This window comes from Pygoscelis adeliae, unplaced genomic scaffold, assembly GCF_000699105.1.
Source record: "Pygoscelis adeliae isolate BGI_AS28 unplaced genomic scaffold, ASM69910v1 Scaffold71, whole genome shotgun sequence".
In the NCBI taxonomy this organism is placed as follows: domain Eukaryota; kingdom Metazoa; phylum Chordata; class Aves; order Sphenisciformes; family Spheniscidae; genus Pygoscelis; species Pygoscelis adeliae.
In genome coordinates this window covers 6,559,864-6,573,838 of record NW_008824356.1, presented here as the reverse complement: position 1 = coordinate 6,573,838, position 13,975 = coordinate 6,559,864, and the positions used below count along the sequence as shown (strand labels likewise).

General features: G+C 49.3%; 1 protein-coding gene across 1 annotated transcript; it reads left to right on the top strand.

Moving 5' to 3' along the window:
• Position 1: 1 nt before the first annotated feature.
• On the top strand, positions 2–13,720 carry VIPAS39 (VPS33B interacting protein, apical-basolateral polarity regulator, spe-39 homolog; the record flags this gene model as incomplete). Its single annotated transcript, XM_009319507.1, has 19 exons — positions 2–40; positions 524–623; positions 1,936–2,079; positions 3,071–3,109; positions 3,452–3,516; positions 6,148–6,204; positions 7,137–7,229; positions 7,892–7,925; positions 8,376–8,478; positions 8,567–8,594; positions 8,780–8,853; positions 9,410–9,485; positions 9,780–9,914; positions 10,473–10,514; positions 10,904–10,993; positions 11,390–11,476; positions 12,009–12,098; positions 12,418–12,522; positions 12,796–13,720. Coding segments are annotated over 19 exons (1,422 nt in total), but the record flags the coding sequence as incomplete, so codon positions are not given.
• Positions 13,721–13,975: the final 255 nt, after the last annotated feature.

Below are 13,975 nucleotides of genomic sequence, written 5' to 3'. Positions count from 1 at the left end.
GGCCTTCACCTTCGACGACGAGGATGACGAGCTGTCACAGGTAGGGTCCGACCCCGGGTCTGCCGGGGCGCCGCGGCCCGGCGTCAGACCCCCCCCGAGCCAGCCTCCCCGTGGCCGTCTCAGCCCAGGCCTCGGCCCCGCGCTTCGCTGGGGGTCTGTGCTTCGTGGGTGGGGTGGTTTGCTTGCCTTCTGCCCTGTGTGGAAGCCACCAAGTGCTCCCGTCTCGCCCCCCATGGTAGCCAATCCGAAATCTCATTAGGACCGTGGCTCCTCGCCCGTGCACCAAAATGTATCTCCTGCTGGTTGAGCTGTCAGTGTCTGTGTAGGTGTTGGTGGCCTTTCGATTCCCAGTGGTGAGGAAGGGCTGCTGTGTCTGTTGAACGCCTACAGGCGTAAGATATGTCCTCCGGAAGAGGCATTGGAAGCTGTATTCAGAGCTCTGAGACTGTTTGAAGGTAATAGGAAACAAAGCGCACTCTGCAACACTGGTGGTCTTTATACAAGCTCTTTCTTTTGTCCATAGCTAAAGGAATCCAAACGGGCAGTGAATAGCCTTCGGGACATTGTCGATGATGATGATGACGACCTTGAGAGGGTCAGCTGGAGCGGAGAACCTGTGGGAAGTAAGTGCAGAAGTACTGCAAGTTATCCTTGAGACAGAGGCAATTTAAAATTACAGCTTAAGTCATGTCATTTAGTCAAGCTCAGTAGTACTACTTGCTATCTAATCCTGCATATCTAATCTAATTCTAGTCTCCTTAGGTCACATTGTGAGCTGCTTGATTTACCTGTGTCGATCCACTGAAAAGAGAGCGAGCAGAAGCCCAAATTACATAAAGAAGAGTGCAGACAAGTGGAGGGAATTCACTGTGTTTTTCCCGATACGTAGCCCAGCTTAGAGCAGATATTTTGGAGGTTATGGCTTAATATTCATCATACTCAGCTGGCCTGCAGGATTCTAGGTGATCATTACCTTCACACTGCTACCTGAAATGGCACCATTTAAAGTTCTCTGTGCTTTGTCCCCACAGCACTTTAAGGAGATATTCCAAGTTTTAGTGTGTGTTTATAGACTGACTCTTATGCTTGAAGTTTGAAAGGGAATTGTAAGCATTAAGCAAATGCGTTTCTAGTGATGATGGGAGCAAGCTCATGACTACACACGATGCTGTCTGCCACGCTTTGGAGTTCGTGACCCTCAGAATATGTGGCACTCGCTAGCCAGTGCCAAACAGTGAAAATTTACATTTGGATCACCCAGAGGACCTTCAAAGAGTCTATTCTTCTTGTCCTATGCTGTAGCTCCTCCCTCTGGTTCAGGCCATTTCTTTTCCCACCCAAGGTCTCTACCTATTGGCTTTTTTGCTCTATCACCCTGTCTTAAAACGTGTGTGTTGTGCAGCTGCATGAAAAGAAGGGAAAACTGTGTCTCGAACAAGCAGGAGGGAGACATATGCATTGTTGCCAGCAGCGTATGCACATTGTTAACTGTTTTGTCTGTGTGGGGAGGAAAACTATCTTAGTTTTCCAGTGTTCAGGAAGGTATGCTCTTATGCTTCTGTAATTTGAGGTAAGCCAGGGATTCTCTGTCTTGCTCTGTACCTTTAGAGCAAGGATTATGCTTTACCCCATGCAACAACATAGAAATGCTGGGTGGTCTGTGCTTTTTTTTTAAAAAAGCCATAACCAGCTGTACAGCATTGCTGAAATCAATCATTTCTGGAGGACAACGCGCAACTGTTTCACAAGCAGTACTACACGAGATTGGGATTCTGTGCACTGCATCTACTTAGTGGTGAGGGTCAAAGTTATCGGGATGTACTCAAGCAGAACTGACCAGGACACACTCGGTAACATTCCTGTTGTGCTGTAAGATCATTCTTTATAGACTGGTTTTCTCTTTCTCTGTTATAAATGACCTCTGTCTGCACATAGGTATCTCCTGGTCAATCAAAGAGACAGCCTCCAGCAGCACTAGCTTGCTGGAGGGCCGAGACTCCAGCCTACAGAAGGGCTCTTCCTCCTATGCTGCTCTTCCCAAACAAGTTTCCTCCTACTCCCTAAGCAGCCTGTTCAAAGGTGAGGTTCCTCATATACAATATGGACAAATGGGTTTTCCCTCAAGAGTGTCAAGGGGCAGTTGTGTTTTCTTATGTAAATTGTCTTCTCTTAAGTGTGTGGCAAAACAGGGAAGCTCTGATCTCTCCTCAGTGTGGGAGTGTATCTCTCACTGGTCAGAAATTGGAGACTGTCTTGTACAGAAGATTGCATGCTCCTGTGGTATGGGCGGGGCTTTTGCGATTATGGCTTCTTAAAAGCCAGGTTCCACAGAACAGCAAGGTAGAGCGTAGCACTATACAGCAATCTGTTTGCATTGTGGAAAAAAGCAGGCTACAAAGGGACTGGCTTGACCCACGTGGCCCTCGTTTGATCTTCAGTACTGTAGAGAAGACAGGTTGATTATCCTTTATTTGGAGCTCAGCTGGCTGCTGTTGATGTTATAGTTGGTTCAGCAAACACGTGGTAGCAGCAGTGGTAGCATAGCCGGTTATGGGGGGAACCGCGCAGCAGGCCATGGGGAGACTTACACAGCTTGTCTGTCTCACAGCCAGACAACAAACCAGCTTTTACTTTGTCTCTCTTTCTTTGGGGTGGTTTTTTACTCTCAACTTTGATAATACAGTGATAATGAAAGGCATCCAAATCGCAGCCCTGGTGAATGCAAGCTGTCCATGTTGCCATGGCCTAAGCAGTGCTGTGTGCTTGAGCCTCTGCTCTGCAGGTAGATGAGTGAATTCAGGCTCTCTAACCTCTCCTGGCCTCAGCAACAAGAGGGCAGATAGGGCCAGGGTGTGATATGGTTTGTGATGCCACAGGCAACTTCAAAGCCTTAGACTGCAAGCAGGTGAGCTCCAGCTATGCCAGTGTAGTGTGAATCACTGTACAGAGTGGCTTGTTCTACAGTGGCACAGCTGCAGCACACTGGCTTGCAGTCTAGGCTTGTGTTCCCTCTGCAAGAGATGTTGCTGGTGAAGAGACAGTCTCTCATGAGTGTTTATTTTGATTTCAGGACGAAACAAACTTCCAAGTTTCCAGTGCCTTTCAGATGGTAAGTTTTGAATCCCTGCCTCATTTTGGGAGGGGTGCAGATTTACATAAAACAAAACATTTCCAAAAAAAAGGGAAGTGTCATCTTCCTTCTGTTGCAGAAAGAGAAACTGAATCATGGGTTGTCTGAAAGTCATTCAGTAAAGAAGCAAAAGAGTTGGCGTGATGATTTGGGGTAATCTGCTTATGTACAACTGATGCCTGTTGGGTTTAGAGCAACTTTGTATTGCCATTTGGTGCTTGAGTTTGGGTCTTCTACCATGAAAACCAAGAAAAGGGCAGTTTTGGAAGTGGGTGTGAATCAGGATTTTGATGTGCTACTCAGCTTGCCTTTCCCTCTCAGCCCTCTCTGACACAGGAGTTAAAAACTACGCCCCAGAGCTGCGCAGACCGAAAGCTGAGTACAAGGTGAGCAGCCTGTGTTTGTAGTGTGCTGAGATCAGAGTACTGCCAGGAGAACTTCCTACTCTATTGGTTTCATGGGAAGTGATTAATCACTACTTCAGACAGCAGAGGGCAATGCAGGGAATAGGACTGCAAAATGCAGCCTCACAGTAATTTAGGTGTTCTCTGCTTTTGCTCAGAAGTAGGGAGCTTTGCTGGGGGTCTTAGTTACTCCTTCTCCTAATGAATGGCCCAGCAGTCTGTGAAAAAGATTTCTAAATAGTGCTTTGCCTGTAAGTTGCTTTCATGCTGGGTCAGATGAATTGGCATCATGTGTGAATGCGTTTCTAGTGATATTTATTATTTAATTTTTTAAATCTAAAGGCTTCTAAATTTCTTTTTCATGAATCACTGGGACAGCACAGAGGTGGGGTTCCATTTGGCAGGAATGTTCTTCTCCCACATAGGCAGTGTTAGGTGCTGCAGAATCTAGTGGATTTTGGGACTGGGTGGATTCCTCCTACTAGGTGTGAGGTTGCGGTTCCATGTCCCCACGTCCAGCCAGTAACAGGACTGAGCACATATTCCCAACAGCACAATACTAACACAGCTGCCCACACAGATTAACACAGACAGAAACAAATGTCTTTACTAACAGACACATAAACGTACAACACTCAAGCCTGATCCTGAGCCTCCTTTCTGTCTGACCAGCATTGAATTCCACTTGTGGAACATACACACACTCTATGGGACTCTCCAGTAGCTGGTCTTAAACATCCAGTTTGTTTTGTAGCTGAATCCCAGACCCCAGTCTCCTCCGGTGGCTGGCACCTGGACCCTTGAGCCCCTAGGGTTCATGGTCCCATTCCGGTTCCTGGTACTCAGTCACTGGCTGGTTGAGCTTGAAGTTCACTAGCGTTCATACGAACGCATACACTTGGAATAGAGAGCCCACCCACACAGAATATGGTTAAATATAGAATTTAATAGGAATATAAGACAGACTGCAGTGATCCATTGCAGGGCTCAGTCAGACAGGCACACTAACTAGCCACTTGTTTAAATTTGGCTAGTACCCTATGGCTCCTTTTCCCTCTATTTTCCCATGCTTGTTCCTGCCCAATTAATTTTGATCCCTCCCTTTCCCTGCTTTTTGTCTTTCCTGTAAACTTCTGTAACAAGCCTCACACATTTACACAACCCTCTTAAAACATTCCAGGATTCTCTTTCCCCTGTGTCTCATACTAAGTCCTGTGCCTCTTTAGGGTTGCATGGTGTTTAGGGAAAGTTTCTTTGGTTTACTCATCTTGGAGGGTTTTACACAATGGATAATGACCTAATCTGTCTCATTTGATGGTGGCAAGGATTGGCCAAGTCAGTGTGCTCAGATTGCACTGATTAGGTTACTGGGTTTTCTCCACCTATCCTTGGCTATCTGATCCTCACCAGGTTGGTGTGTTTATGTTGATTAGCCATTAATCACATAACCTAACAGGCAGCACTTCCTGAAAGCCCAGCAGGAGAAGTAAGTGTGCCCTGTTGTGTTCTGTTCTGTGCCTGCAGAGGCAGTGAAGCAGGAAGGAGAAGGGTTGTACAGCCCCTTAAAAGCAGGCAGGAGTAGTGTAAGTGGGGTGGAACAAAGAAGGGAAAGTTAGTGGCGGCTTTGAACCAGTGTCCTGACAGCAACAGGCTGAGGAGCTGCCTCTGACCAGAGGTGCTGGATGGAGCCCTGGTGCTCAGGACATTTGACAGTCAGCTATACGTTGACTTGAGAGACTTGTGTGCAGTGGTCCATTAATAGGACTGGGTCAGCCCTTTTTTTCTTTTGATTTGGGCTTTTAATAAATCTTCGATGAATTTAAAATTTGGTGTCCTCAGAGCTGGTTCTGGTTACTCCCTTTCTCTGGCTCTTTTGAGGCAGAAGGCTGAATTACAACTGCTGGCTTGAGTGCCTCACAAAGACTTAGATGCCTTCTTGGAGTCTGAGTTCAGGAGTGGCTCAGGCCACTGCCAGTTTTTATCCAGCACTTCCAGATCATGGTGTCTGCAGGGGAAGAACTTATGGTCATTGCAGCAGCGGTAGCATATTACCTTAAGATGGTCTCCCTACAGGCTTCAGTGCTCTTGTTATGTTGTACTAGTCCTGTGCAACTCTCCAGGCACTTGCCTGAGGCTGTTGTCCCTGTGTTCTCCACACTGCTGTGGAAGGCTCACCAGCAGGTCTGTTTGAATTGTAACAAGAAACTGACTCCTTCTCCCTCAGTTTTGGGTTTGTCAGTTTTGTGTGTAGTTTGTTTGTCCTTCTGAAAGCAACACTGGAGCTTTAATTTGCAAGGAGGACAACCTGTTGAGATGCACTTCTTATAAAGGATATGATGATGGACTTTACTGAGGCAATAGAAAGACCGTGTTAACATCTGAGCCTCTAGCTTCCCTCCCCACCAGCATGTAGAGTCTGAGGGCCCAGCATCTGCACCTGAATGCTGTAGGGACACATCTTATCAACAGCCCCCCTGGAGCAGCTGAATGATAAGTCTGAGAAGCTACACATGGGCCATCACTCTGATCCAGCACAAGTGGAAAGCAGCTTGGAGATTGCTGGTGTGATCTGGCCTCTTGAGACTCAAGAGCTCTTTATTTTTCTTGTGGCAGGATTACAGCAGTGATTGGAGCCCCAAAGATACAGTCAGACGAATGCAGAGGGGCAAGGTAAGGACTTTCCACTCCCACCTGCTTGCAAGAGACGGAGGGTGGGTGGTCTTAAACTGCTTTACACTTCGCTATGCTCCTGGCTGTTCTGGGAGCAGAGCAGGGATCCATGTTGCTTGCAGCATCTAGCAGGGACGGTGCTCTGCCTGTTTGCTGCTTTGCCAGGTGGCAGTGCTGGGATCACACTGGCTCAGGAGAAGCAGGAGACCTTCAGGGTTTTGTTGCATTGTTTACTTGAGTCGTCCCCTCAGCTAGGCTCTGACAGGAGGTATCTGTACTGCTGTGTCCCTCTCTACCCTTTCTGCTCCCTGGGGCTGGGTTTATAGAAAAAATCCAAGGGTGTGGGGCTTGACTTCCCTTCTTAGTTGGTGGCAAATGGAGGGAGGAAGATGGAAGCAATCTTGTTACACTGGAGCTGGAATCTTAGTCTCAGCTGCCTCAGTTTGCAGTGAGCACACAAGGAGCTTGTGGTTTTACTCTGCATGTGTTTCCTCAAAGGCTGAGGTGAACTAGACTGAGAGAGGCCACAAGTATGGGGTAAGAAGAAGGGAGGAAGTGTCTTAAAACTCTACTTTTCTGGTCTCCTCCATGGAAGGGGCCCTGCAGAATTCCCTTCTCCTATCAGGGTTGATGGTTTGTGGTGTGCAGGGATGTTTTGCCTTGTTACAAGGGTGTTTGTGCTGAACGTACAATGTCTGCTGTCCTGGCCTAGGCAGTAATGAGGGCTAACTCTGCAAACCCTGTGGACAGATTCCCACGGATCATGCAGCCTGTGGTTTCAGCTAAATGAGAAGTTCTCCGCTGGTTGGGAGGGCAGTTATTCATGTTGCTGAAGGGCTGATGGGGAAAGAATAGGTAATACCTTGGGGGTTGGTTCAGCCTGGGGACTGTCTGAAGTCCCATATGCCTATTTATACCTCTTCTATCTCCAGGTCTGCTCTCTAGAGAGATTTCGCTCCCTGCAGGACAAGCTGGTGCTCTTGGATGAAGCTGTGGCAGGGCATGATGGGAATGTCATTACAGCTGTGAGTCCTGCTGGGGCCATATAGGGCTGGGACTTCCCGGGTGACCCCATAGAGGGTGCTTGTGTGAATGCAGTCAGTTGGCCATCTAATCTTGCAAGACAGGGGGTTGTTCCTTACTTAAAACCAATAAGTTACTGAAAAGTGTTAAAGCTTTTCCTGCTGGCTTTCCTGCCGTTCTGCAGAATTCATGTCAGGGTAATAACAAGGAACCTGATCCTTCAGCCTCACAGATCTTTGCAGCAACTTCTTGAAGGCCAAGGTTTAATTTGCTTATTGCAGCACAGAAGATTTGAGGAGCCTCTCCGTTTTATCTGGCTTCCAAAGCATCAGGCAGCAAACATGGGACTGTGTCAGAGCTTCCCTCATCCAGGTCTTTTAAGCCCTTGGATCTCTCATGGAAGGATTTTTCTTTGTACATCTCGGTCTCACTTACCTAAGCTCCAGAGTAGGAGCTTAGGCAGGCATCCAGGCAGCTGTGGCCCTGGCTCACTGCTTGTCCTGTGTCTAGTGGGTAGCAGAATTCAGTTCAGTGCTGTAAGAGCTGTGTCTTCAGAGGCCCTTTGCAAAAGCTTCCCAAGGCCTTGACCAGTTTGCTGTCTGTCTGTCTTAATTCTGGTGAAGACTGATCTGGTCAGCTGAGAGCTGCCTTTCTGTGCTCACAGGTCCTGATATTCCTGAAACGGACACTGAGGAGAGGTAAGTGTGACTGGGGCCAGGGCTTCCGTAGTGTGTTTCAGATAAGGGCATAGGGGCTAGTTCTTTCATTGGGTGCAAGTCACAAAGAGACCATCTGGGGTATTGCTGCTTTACTGAGCATGAAATATTTTTGCAGTGAGTGTAACATGGGAAGGGGGATGGTGATGCCCACGAAGGCCACAGAGAGGAGCTTTTAAGCAGTGGTAGGTGGTAGTGGTGATGGGGTGAATGAAAATGAATCTGTAGAGGTAGCACAGTGCTGTGAATTCAGCCGGCAGCCTAGTGAACAAGCTCTTCTCCTGTGCTCTACCCTCAAGACTGTGCTTTGAAATGGGATAAGGTTGTCGAATCCTGCCAATGGCTTGCAACTCCAAGCGTCATGCTTAGCCCCCTCTGGCTTGGTAGTGCTAACTTACTTTACCCACCTGTACATATCTCTCTCTCCTGTAGAGATCTTGTTTCGGGAGCTGGAGGTGCGGCAGGTGGCCTTGTGTCATCTGATCCATTTCCTCAAAGAGACGGGTGAGCAGAAGTTGCTTCTGGATCTGCTCAGGTGAGGCTCTTGCCCAGCCTTGTGGCAGGGCTGAGCACGCTGCTGGGAACCTGCCTCCAAGTTAATGCTTGCTTATTCCCTTTTGCAGGTTCCTAGACAGGACTGAGGAAGTTGCTGTGAGTATTCCCAGGAGCAGAAGCTCTCTTTCCTCAGTGAAGAGGGAGTGTAGTGGGCAGGGGGAGGCTGGCTGCAGAGTGTCTGGTAGTCAGGCGAGAGCTTTGCATCCCCATTTTGCCCTCTGGAGTCCTGCGTCTCCCAAATCCATGAGAATAGACTGTGCTCCTTTTCCCTCTCCCTCCAGCTGTCCCAGTACCGGGAGCATTTGAACATCCAGGATGTAGAAAAAAGGAGGGAATTTCTGAAAGGCTGCATTGGGTAAGAAAAAATGCAAGAGCGTGGGAGGGATGTGGGTGCTTCACAAAAGGTGGTAGTAAAGAAAATGAGACCTCTGTCCCAGTGCCACAGCTTATGTAGTTTGAGAGCTGATGTTGGTTTTGCCTCAGTGGGAGTAGGGTGTTGTGGACAAAATGTAGACCAGGGAGGAAGAATTTGTGGTGATTACTAGTGCAGCAGCTTTTGCTGCTTACTTGGGGGCAAAAATGCTTCAGGGACCTTCTGATCATTGACCCTTCAGGTTGTGAAGGATGAAAGCTTGGGTGCCTGAGCACTTGAGGAAATTGGTAGCATCAGCTTTAGGTTGTTCTGTGAGAGATGCCGCATAATTTTTCCTTCTCTTGGAGCCTGTCTAGGAGAGAGCCAGTTGGAGAGGGCAGCAGGGCAGGAGCTTGAGTACCTACTAGCCACTCAGGCTGGGGAGAATGGGAGGTGTTCTCCACATCTCTGGGGAGCATGTTTGGTAGAGAAGAGCATCCTTCTAAGCGTACTGTGTTAAGAGCTGCTGACAGTGTCTCCTTCCTCCATGTCTGGCCAGGCTGCCATTTTCAGCTGAGGATACCTCCCACATCCAAGACCATTATACCCTGTTGGAGCGACAGATCATCATTGAGGTATGAAACCTTCCCTGCTGGTCAGGAGATGACTGGGACTAGCTGCGAGATCTCTATCTGTCCCTAACTTACACCGCTTTGGATCTAACCAGCCTGCCCTGGCTAGTGTAGTTTAACTGCTATCCAAGCTGCTGTGCCAGGCACATGTGTGAAATACCAGACCTGAGACTTCATGGCATGTTGAGGTTGTGCTTGTGCATTGCTATCACAACACTCTCCCCAGGCCTATTCCACAGCTAGGTCAGGCAGTTGCCCTGGCTCATGTTCACCCTCTCTGTCTTCCTGTTTCCGCAGGCCAATGACAGGCACTTGGAGACAACTGGGCAGTCAGAGATATTTCGGAAATATCCTCGCAAGGCTTCAATTCTCAACATGCCACTAGTGACTACCCTCTTCTATTCCTGTTTCTACCACTACACAGAGGCTGAGGTGAGGAGGATGTGGGAGAAGAGAAGGGTTACATCTCATCCCTGTAGCCTTCAATATGTGGGGTGGTTAACCTGGGGCACGTTAAGGAAAGAAGGGGAGGGAGGTCATATTTCATCCCTCAGAAAGACCTAGAGGAACCCAGCTCCCCTTGTCCATCTGGGACCAGTTTGGAGTCTTCTTTTGTGCTCTAAGATGGGACATTCAACCTGGGACAGCCTGTCAAGGAGTTGCCTCCTAGAAACCACTGTCTTTTACTTCTGGCTCTAAGGAGCCAGAATTGGCCCTTAATCCCATGAGGCTGAGGTGTGTGATACTGGTCTTGGAAGTGCTGGAGGTGCACCAGTTGAGGATGTAGGGGAAACCAAACCAGAGGGCTAATGGGGTGGGATAGTTGGTCTCTTCTGCCAGCTGTCTCCTCCTGTGGCACTGACATGAGCAAAAAGCAGTAAAAACTTGGGGAGATTCACCCTGTGCGAGGCAAATGCCTTACAACAGGTGTCTGAACCTCTCCCGTGGCCTGCCCTGCTGCATTTGCACTGACTTGTCTGCTCTCTCTAGGGAACGTTCAGCAGCCCGACCAACCTGAAGAAAACATTTAAGGTACATGAGTCTCCTGCTGTTGTGGCAGCACTAGCTGAAAATGTGGGCAGCCAAATTGTATTTAGCAAGGGGGCTGGGTACTAGGAGTTTGAGGGGCTCAGCACTGAGATAGGGAGGGGGGCATGGCATCCTCCTTGAGCAGGGCCATTCTGGAGGCTTAGAAAGGCAAGTGGGAGCCGTGTGGAGGTGCACCCTGGCAGCAGCAGCACTTGCAAATCCCCACCTGCTGCTCTCTGCAGTGCTGGCCCTGGCCTCAGGCAGCATTTCATGTCCTTGCCTGGCTGCCGGTGTGGGTCCTGACAGGGCTGGGGGCAGATGCCATTTCTGTCCAACCCACACAGGCCTTCTGAGCTGTGCTAGTGCTCTGACTGCAGCTTTCTATCTTGCAGATTCCTGATAAGCAGTATGTGCTGACTGCCCTGGCTGCCCGTGCAAAGCTGCGAGCCTGGGATGATGTGGATGCCCTCTTCACCACCAAGGTGAACTGTGGAAAGACTTGCTGGGGACTCATTTCCAAGTACTGATATCTACTACTCATAGCTGGCTTGTTCTGGAGTTACTGGACAGACTGGTTTTATTTCAGCGGGGCCCAGTACCTCTGCTGCAGGGTGTTGCAATATGTTCCTCCTCTCCCTGCCTAAGACCTCTGCTGAGCCTGGCTTGGCTGCAGCAACAAGGTCAGAGAAGGGGGCTGCTCTCATGCTCTGTTACCAAAGGGTTCGCAGCCAACCTGTGCCCAGCCACTGCATGAAGGGCTCTGCCAGTGGTGCATGTGGTGGCTGGTGGCGTACGTTGCTGGCTCTGGGGAAAAACATTTTCTTGTGGCTGGAGGGATTGCCCTTTAGGATTAACATAGGGTTTGGCTCTCATTTCAGAACTGGCTGGGCTACACCAAGAAGAAGGCACCTATTGGCTTCCACCGGGTGGTGGAGATCTTGCAGAGGAACAATGCTCCTGTGCAGGTGAGCAGGGAACCACTGCTTATGTCCTCCTGCTCTTTGTTGGGATTTGGGGTGTGAATGATTCCCCGAGTGAGCTGCTTCCTAGCTGGGAGTGGGAGAACAGCTTGCCGAGCTGCTGGCTCTGCCAGGTGGGCGCAGCACTCAGCTGAGTGACCCATGCACCAGCAGGAAGTCTGGGTGGTGGTGAGGGCTGGGTCCTAGGTCTGACTGCAGGAGTGACAGCAGGCCTAGAGTTGTCTGGGAGCTCTCTCCCCACAGTGCATTGCCACCTTTGTTTGCTACATTAACTTTTCTTATGCTTAATCTGGCTGGCAATGGTTAACCCAATCCATAGGTACGAGGTAGCCTAGGACTCTGAACTTTGTGAGCAAAGCTTTACTGCCTCTGGGGTCCCGAGCAGTCTTGTCCTGGTCACTTGTTGCCTTAGGAAGGAAGGGGTCAAGCCTGTGTGACCAGCGACCTTGAAAGGTTTTGTGACTAGGGTGAGAGAATGAGGCAGAAGGGAGCTGAGACACTCTTCCTTCCCTCACAGGTGCTGCAGGAGTATGTGCGCCTGGTGGAGGATGTGGAGACACAGTTGAACCTCGCCACCAAATACAAGTGCCACGATGTTGTCATTGAGGTAGGTCCCTGCTGTGTGTGTGGAAAGATGGGACAAGAGCCTGCTTTTTCTCCCTAGCTTTCCCATGCTCTGCCAGGTGCCACTGCTGTCATGTGCCTGGTGAGGTTTGTTTATCCCTGTGGCCTGGGAGCAGTGATATGGTTCCCAGTGGAAGCCAAATGAACCAGGAGAGTGGCTCCTAGCATTTGTGCTGTGGAATTGTGCTGTAGTGAGAACTTGAGGGGGGATTGAAGAGTTGCCCTGCTCATCTACAGGGCACCATCTAACTGTGGAAGTGTCCTCTTCACTCAGCTGGGGGCTGGTTTTGCTGTTTATCTAGACGTACAGGGATCTAAAGGATCGCATCCAGCTGACAGCATATAAATGCAAGGTGGAGCGAGGCTCTGCAGAAGAAGAGAAGATAAACAGCATTCTCAACAACGTGGTAAGAAACGCCTACTTTTTCTTCCAGAGACTCTCATCAGAAATGGCTGTAGATTAGGTGTAAGAGCATAGCTGTCCTGCATACTTTTTATCCCTGCTGAGAAGCTAATCTTATGTTTGGGGTTGTGGTCAGTGTAGGAATGAAGGGTGAAACTGATAGAAATAGCACCCTCTGGCCATACTTGTCCCTTGTTAGGGATTGGGACTTGCTAACTTGGCCCTTGAGGGTTCTGTGTTCAGCACTGATGTTAGTCATGTCTCATTCTCTCTTTAGCAAATCCGATGGAAGAACTGAGCATCTGTGAAGCAGCCTGCTTGGCCGTTGCCTTGCCAGTGAAAAAGGAAACTGCAAAACCCAGTCCAGTGCCAACAGAGCAACTCTGTTACTACTCATTGCATGATCAACGTTCGTCAGTGACAGTGGGTGCCCGTGGCTTATGGGACAGTGGCATTCAGGCTGGTTGAAGGCAGCTGCTCCAATGTTGCCAGCAAAACCACGGTACTGATCCACCAGGGTTGATTCTTTTTGGAATCTGATTCTCTTTGACTTGGCTGTAAGCCAGGCATCGCTTTTGTTTACGGAGAGAAGTTACTGGGCACAGCAAGGTTACGTTTGCTCTGGGTGGTGCCTGGGCTTATTCTTGCAAGAGGAACAGGTCAGTCACGCTCGTGGGTCTCTCCACCAGACGGTGCTGACCAGTCCCTGTAACACTCAAGCTGGCTTGGGCATCACCAGTCATGGCTGTGGCTGGAGTAAAGCCGACTGGACTGTGTTCTCCCTGCATCAAAGAGTGTGTTGGGGGAAAGGACCAGCTGCACTTTAAAGCTCATTTTTTTCTGTTGGTTTGTTCTGGCTTAGCCTAGAAGAGGTGTTGTATGAACTCCTGCAGAGAGCCAGGACAGCAGCCTCTGCCAGTATCCGTGTGCTGGCTCTCTGCAGCTCTTGGAAGATCTGTTTATCAGGGAAGAACAGGCACCTAGTGTGGAGCTGGTCAGAGCCCTGCTGGGTTGGATGGAGAGCAAGGAGGGACCCCTCTCAGTTGGCACAAACCTGCTGGCCCCAGCACTTTTCTCTGAGAGTGTTATGCCAGGAAGGATTGAACTGCACTTTCTCAGAAACACAACTCCTCAGGCAACTGCTGGCTTCATCCTTCCAGACCTCACTTCAATTCCTTAAATAAAGCTGTCTCTTTCTCCTTGGGCTGTTCATTTCCTTCCTACACTGAGCACTTTGTCACTCTGTGTGCTAATCCTGAGCAATTTACCACACTGCCCACAAGGTGAGTATGCAGGGTGTTTTCTCATGTCCTGAAAAGCACAGTGCATGCCACCATGGAGTGGCTTTGCTTGCAGAGGTACCTTATTTCACACCTTCAATGCCATCAGCACAGATGAATTAATTTTAATGTTGTAGGAGAGTTTGCTGCCACAGGGGCACACAAAGGTGAAGGTTA